At 36.9% G+C, this 6,912-nt stretch overlaps 1 protein-coding gene across 1 annotated transcript in view; it reads right to left on the bottom strand.

Moving 5' to 3' along the window:
- Positions 1-2,645: 2,645 nt before the first annotated feature.
- Positions 2,646-6,912, bottom strand: part of SWT1 (SWT1 RNA endoribonuclease homolog) — a 66,574-nt gene continuing 62,307 nt past the window's right edge. Inside the window, exon 19 of the mRNA XM_081112193.1 lies at positions 2,646-5,121. Coding sequence (XP_080968319.1) covers positions 4,992-5,121 — 130 coding nt within the window. The 3' untranslated portion in view covers positions 2,646-4,991. The remainder of the gene's footprint in view (positions 5,122-6,912) is intronic.

Below are 6,912 nucleotides of genomic sequence, written 5' to 3'. Positions count from 1 at the left end.
TTAAAGTTGAAGTAGGCAAAAGAGGAAGTACAATTAGGATATTTTTGCAACTCCAGAGTTACCTTTAGAAAAGTATGAGTCACAGCCCAGCCAGTGTTGCTCAGTGGTTGAGTGTCAACCTATGAACCAGGAGGTAACAGTTTGATTCCTGGTCAGGGCACATGCCCAGGTTGCGGGCTTGATCCTCAGTAAGGAGTATGCGGGGGGCAGCCGATCAATGATTCTCATCAATGTTTCTCTCCCTCTCCCTCTCTGAAATCAATAAAATATTAAAAAAAAAAAAGTATGAGTCATAGAAAACTAGTGTCAGGCATTTATTTGTATCCTACTATGTTCCAGAAAAGGATTTGAAGAGTCTTTTTACTAAGACATAAGATACAAGGTAAATTAACTGGGTGTAAAGGAGAACAATAAGCAAGGAAACACCAACATATGAATCTTAAATAATAGGGCCAAGCCACAAATTTGGTCCCATAAACAGGAGACTTGTTAAATAAGTCATCCATGAGAAAGGATATTCTTCCATTTGCTACAACATGGATGGACCTTGAACACATCATGTTAAGCAAGACAGGTCAGAGAAAGACAGACACTGTAATGATAACACTTACATGTAGAGTCTAAAAAGTTTAACCTGTAGAAACCAGTAAAATGGTGATTAGCAGGAGCGGGGTAAGAGTGATATGTTGGAGCATTCAAACTTGGCAACAAGTAGCAAATAAGCCATAAAGATCTTATGTAGAGTATAATGAATATAGACAATATAAATTACATAATGTGATAAATAGAACTAAACAGCAATCATTACAATATATAAATAACATAATACTGTACCTTAAACTTAAACATTTACATGTTAAATTTACTCACTTTTTAAAAATCAAGGAAAAAAATCTGTAGGTTAAAAAGAAATTACGTGAAGCACCAATATCCTTCATAATAAATCCTTTCTGAAGACTCTTAAAGTGAAACATTGATCAACAAGTAGAGTTTATGAATGCCACAGATTCTTGAAATTAATAGATGGCCAACAAAATATTTACACTTCACTATTAATAGCTTCATCACTTGTTGGAGGTTGAATGAGAAGCAAAAGCTCAATTATGAAACGGTATGTACAAAGTTGGTATCTTGTGAAAACAGGAGAATCTCAAAAGGGCATACATTTGAACAGGTGGCTAAGGGATTGATAAAATTTTAGCCTTTTGGAGAAAAGAACAAGATACCAAACTCAAATGAAACTTAGGAAATGAAGTGAAATATCCAGCAACTTAAGAATGGGGTTGCTATATTAAATGGAAGGCATCTATCAAAGGCTACTTGCAAGTCATGAAAAGATCCATCTTTTACATTAAGCTAGTGTTTTCTAAAACAAAAGTATCAAGTCTTGAAAGGCACAGGGCTTGAAAACAACAAAAAAAGCATCTGATAAAGGATTTGAATCCAGAACTCTCAAAACAATTTTTAAATGGGCAAAAGATTTGAATAGACACTTCAAAGGAGATAAATGGGTTCCAATAAGAACATGAAATTATGCTCACTATGATAAATCACTAAGAAAATGTAAAAAGCAAAATGTCACATTAAAACTGAATAATACCAAATTCTGGTTAGGATGCAGAGTAACGAACTCATATAATTGGACAAATCAGAAAATGTAAGGTCACTTTGGAATACAGTTTGGCTGTTTCTTAGAGAAATACCCTATAACAGTAATCCCATTCCTAGGTATTTATCCAAGTGCAAGGAACCCATGTTCACACAGAAACCTGTGTGAATAAAGCAGCTTTATTCACAATTGTCAATTAAAACTGAAATATTCTGCCCTAACCGGTTTGGCTCAGTGGATAGAGCATCGGCCTGCAGACTCAAGGGTCCCAGGTTCGATTCCGGTCAAGGGCATGTACCTTGGTTGCAGGCACATACCCAGTGGGGAGTGTGCAGGAAGCAGCTGATCAATGTTTCTCATTGATGTTTCTAACTCTATCCCTCTCCATTCCTCTCTGTTAAAAAATCAATAAAATATATTTTAAAAAAACTGAAATATTCTTCCAACTAGTGAATGAATAAGTGGAATTTATCCACTCATACAATAGGATACTACTTGGGAATAAAAAGAATTGAAGTACTAATAACACATGGATGGATTGCAGGAGGATGCTAAATGAAAAGGCAGCCTCAAACGGCTCTATTTATAGCATTCTGGAAAAGTAAGTTGGAAAAGTCTAATGCAAAGTGGTGCCAGGAACTTTGATAGAATAATCCTCATGGATGCTTCTCATGAAGTTATCACCAGCTCCTCACTACGACATAGCCAAGAGTATAAAGTAGGCACCCCTTACCCTGGTGTGACTTTCCCCATCAGTCCACTTTGGTTCATGGCATGCATATGATGGCTTCTGCTCAAAATATAATAGCCAAACATATTAAAGAATGGAGATTTTAAAACCTGAAGTTGCTCTTCTAAAGATCTGCTAATTCATCAAAACATGTCTGAAAGCAACCTGCAGATTCAATGCAATCCTTATCAAAATACTAATGGCATTCTCAGAACTAGAATAATCCTAAAATGGCTATGGAATCACAAAAGACCTGAAATAGCCAAAACCATTTTTTTCTTTTTACTATATATTTTTATTGAGAGGAAGGGGGAGAGAGTTAGATAAGAATATCAATTGGCTGACTTGCACGACCCCCACTGGGGATGAGCCCGCAAACTGGGCCTGTGTCCTGACCTGAAATTGAACTGTGACCCGGTTCATAGGTTGAAGCTCAACCACTAAGCAACACTGGCCGGGCAGCCAAAACAATGTTAAACAAGAACAAAGTTGGAGGTACCACAATCCCTGATTTCAGACAACAAAACCACAGTAATCAAAACAGTATGGTACTGGGACAAAAAGACACTTAGATCAGTGGAGCAGAACAGCCCAGGAATAAACTTGCTTATATGGTCAATTAATCTATGACAAAGGAGGTAAGAATATACAATGAAGAAACAACAGCCTCTTCAAAAAGTGCTGGGAAAACTGGACAGACAGATGCAAAAGAAAAAAAAAACTGGACCACTTTTTTACACTTATACAAAAACTAAAACTGTATTAAAGACAAAGTATGACCTGAAACCATAACGCTCCTAGAAGCTAACACAGGTAGTAAACTATCTGACATTATCCTCTATAATTTATATGTCCCGCAAGCAAGGGAAACAAAAGCAAAAATAAACAAATGGAATATTACTCAGAAATAAAAAAGAATGATATCTTGTCATTTGCAACAACATGGATGGACGTAGAGGGTATTATGCCAAGTAAAATAAGAAAATACTGTAAGGTTTCACTTGTATATGGAATCTTAAAAAACAAAACAAATGAACAAACCAAAACAGACTCATATAAATAGATCATACTGATGGTTGCCAGGGGGGAGAAAAATGGGGAATGACTGAAAAGGTGAAGGGGAATACAGTCAATAATACTGTGACAAGTGTGCACAGTGACAGACAATTACTAGACTTACTGTAATAAAATTAAAGATTAGAAGAGAAGGCAACAAGGGGAGTGGGGGGAACCTGACATTTCAAAGAAACAAAGACTAAAAAAGTTTAAAAGAATGTTTCTAAAAATAAAAAAGACCAAAAAAATCCCAAACCTAACATTAGAAGAAAACACTTTCACAAATCAATAAAATTTAAGAAATGTTGAACTAATTGACAAATTAATGCACAAAGTAAAAGACACACAGACTAAGGTAAAATTAAAATGCACATAAATAAGAGTGAAATAGGAAGTAGCAGTTAATAGGAGTGAAAAGAAACGCTCTGAAATGCATAACATAGATTAAAAGACAGGATAGAAAGACAGGCAACAAAGATGAGCCGAAACCCAACAGTAATAACCAAAAGCAGCTGATGGATTAGGACCTGAAAAAAATTCATTTGGTCCACGGGAAGGGATGTTTTGGCTCCTGGGGAGCAGAGGGCTTCTTCCCCTGGTGCAAAGCAGACAGCACTTTGAGCCCCAGCACTTCGGGTGCGAACAAAGCTCAGTGGATCCTGCACAGACTACTAGCGAGCATTGTGAGTAGGTTCTCTTTATAATCACACCTTGCACACATTCAGAAATACAATTTGGAAGTAAAATGAAAAGTTAAATTTTACTAAAAATAATTTATTACTTAAAAAAAGCATTTATAATAGAATACCAAATTAGATTCAATTTACTAACAAAAGCATAATATACTCCAAAATACAAGGACTTCCAACTCGCAGTATAAGTTAATAAGTCAAACACTTGGTTTACCTAGAGGCAAACGTCAGTCACTGCCACCTAATCCCATTACCTCATGCTGCTTCACATGTAAGGGGAAACTGTATAGGGGTCTCCCTGCTCCTCGCTAGAAATGCACCGTTAAGTGACAAGCCTAGGGCAGAAGAAAGGCTGCTATTGAAAGTTGGAGCAGAAGTGACAATTCTATTTTCAGCACCTTGGGGAAGTGGAAGGGATGTGCACTGCATTCACCAGGTCTACATGGAAGATGCTAATCATAAAACAGTCCAGGGTAAGATTTCATTTGTGGAATAATGGTGAGTATGGTCATGTCCTAATTTTTTCTTGGAGTTTGGAAGTGTCCCTGATCATGTAACCATATATTCAGGGTTGAGAGAGACGCTAATGCTGTGCCTTCTTCAGGGGCCACAATGGCTTCTGCCCTAAGGTGACTAAAAAGCAGCTCTCCTTTCCTTAAACATTCTGGCTCAGTATCAGGAGTGGAGGTAGGAAAGTATTGTCAACGTCAGAAGAGTTGAGTTCACAGTTTATCCCACAACGGATGCATTAGGCTTTTTAGAGAACCTCAATGAGACTGTCAGTAATAAGCAATCACCTTTTTATACAAATGAGATTTCTTACAAGTCTCTTGGGTTTGGCTCAAAAGGTTGAAAGCTACTCTGTTGTTCTTGAAGACAAATGCAATCCTTTCGAGTTACCAGATTAGGTCCTATCATTGAGCATGTCTTCACTCCACCCCCTGTTCTTGGCCTCCATATACACAGATGCATTGCACTGCTGCATGGCACGCTCCATCTCAACCAGCTGGCGGCATCCGATGGTTAACTTTTCCCTGGGGAATAAAGAAATGTTAAATCACTGCAAGAGAGCTGGTCAGGTAAATGAAAAAACTTCAGACAACAGGATAGCGCTGAGATTTGAAATACATTATTTGATATTTGAGAGAGAAAAATACCAAGAGTTACAGTTTCTTAACACAGACAAAACATGGGAGGATAAGCACTTAGAATAGTTCTCAGATAATCAACATGAAGATCTTGATCCTGGAATTCTGGAAATTGGCAGACCTGCTATCAACAAGCCAAATTGGATGCTTAAAAAAAGTCCTTTGGACCTCTCCCAGATGTTGGGCTGATGTTAACATGTTCTAATCTGAGTGGTAAGCAAGGCTGGGGGGCGGGGAAGTAGAGCACATATTTTTGTGTTGTTTAGTTTGAGAGTTAAAGAACAGGTAGACTAGAAGATTCTAAGAGAATGCTTCTCGCTAGGAACAGACACTAGAGAGGGGATAGGAAGTTGACAGGGTTTCAACTCTTAAAATTGCTGAAATAAGTTATCTAGCAGTTAAATGAATATTTATTATTTGAAACCAGAGGAGGAAGCAGAGTAATGTCTAATATATGCCATGCCTACGAACAATTTACCCAACATGAAGCCTACTTGGACTCTCAAGTGCCTAGAGTCCAGATCCCATTGAAACCTACTTAAATCTAGAGACTGTCTACAGAAGGTCACAAAGAATACACAGCATCTGACACATTTGGTGTTCAAGAAAAGGCAGTTACTTTTGCGTAAATGACAATAACTATTTCTTTGGCACTAAGATTACTCCCAGCCATCTCCACTTGGTAAAGATCACTAGCTCCCTCTACTTAGGAATACACTTAAGCAAAACATTGCCAAAGAAATTTAAAGACCTAAATTAGTGGCATCCCATATTTATACATTGGAAAACTTAATACAATGATAATACTCCCCAAACAATCTACACGCTTCACACAATTCCTATCAAAATTCCAACAATCATTTTTTGCAGGAATGGAAAAGCTGATCCTAAGAGTCACATAGAATTTAAAGGACCCCCAAATAGCCAAATTTTGAAAAAAAAAAATGTTAGAAGACTCACACTTTCCGATTTTGAAAAGTTACCCTAAAGCAACTTTAATCAAAACAGTGTGGTACTGGCATAAAGACAGACATACAAACCAATGGAACTGAATTGAAAGTCAAGAAATAAACCCTGATATACATGGTCAATTGATTTTCGACAAGGGTGCCAAGGCCATTCAATGGGAAAAGAATAGTTTCTTCAACAAACAGTGCTAGGACAACTTGATATCCACATGTCAGAGGAATTAAGTTGGACTCGTACCTCATACAAAAATTAATTCAAAATGGATTAATGACCTGTTAAAGCTAAAACTATAAAATTCTTAGAAAAATATTTGGGGTAAGTATTCATAACCTTAGCCTTGGCAATGGATTCTTACATATGACACCAAAAACCCAAGCCACAAAAGAAAAAACACACAAATTGGATGCTATCAGAATTAAAGCTTTTCAACTGTAATTGAAAAATAAAAAAATTTTTAAAAGTAAAAATGCAAGAATTTATATGAACTGCCCCAGCAAAAATTCTGTTTTGTCCCTTTAGGACAATATAAACAGTTCACATTTTAAGAAAAAATGCAAATAACCCAGACGCACTTTTGATAAAATCAATTCTGATGAGGTGACTGCAATTTTTTTTCCCTTCTACCACCTGGTGCTCTGCCCCGAGCACCTGTTCAGGTTGACATTTACACAATTTTGCATGGCTTAGTTCAAAGATCCTTGTTCTCTT

The sequence above is a fragment of the Myotis nattereri genome, assembly GCF_964212035.1.
Source record: "Myotis nattereri genome assembly, chromosome: 18".
Taxonomy (NCBI): domain Eukaryota; kingdom Metazoa; phylum Chordata; class Mammalia; order Chiroptera; family Vespertilionidae; genus Myotis; species Myotis nattereri.
The sequence above is the reverse complement of the archived record's forward strand: the minus strand, read 5'-3'. Positions and strand labels throughout refer to the sequence as shown.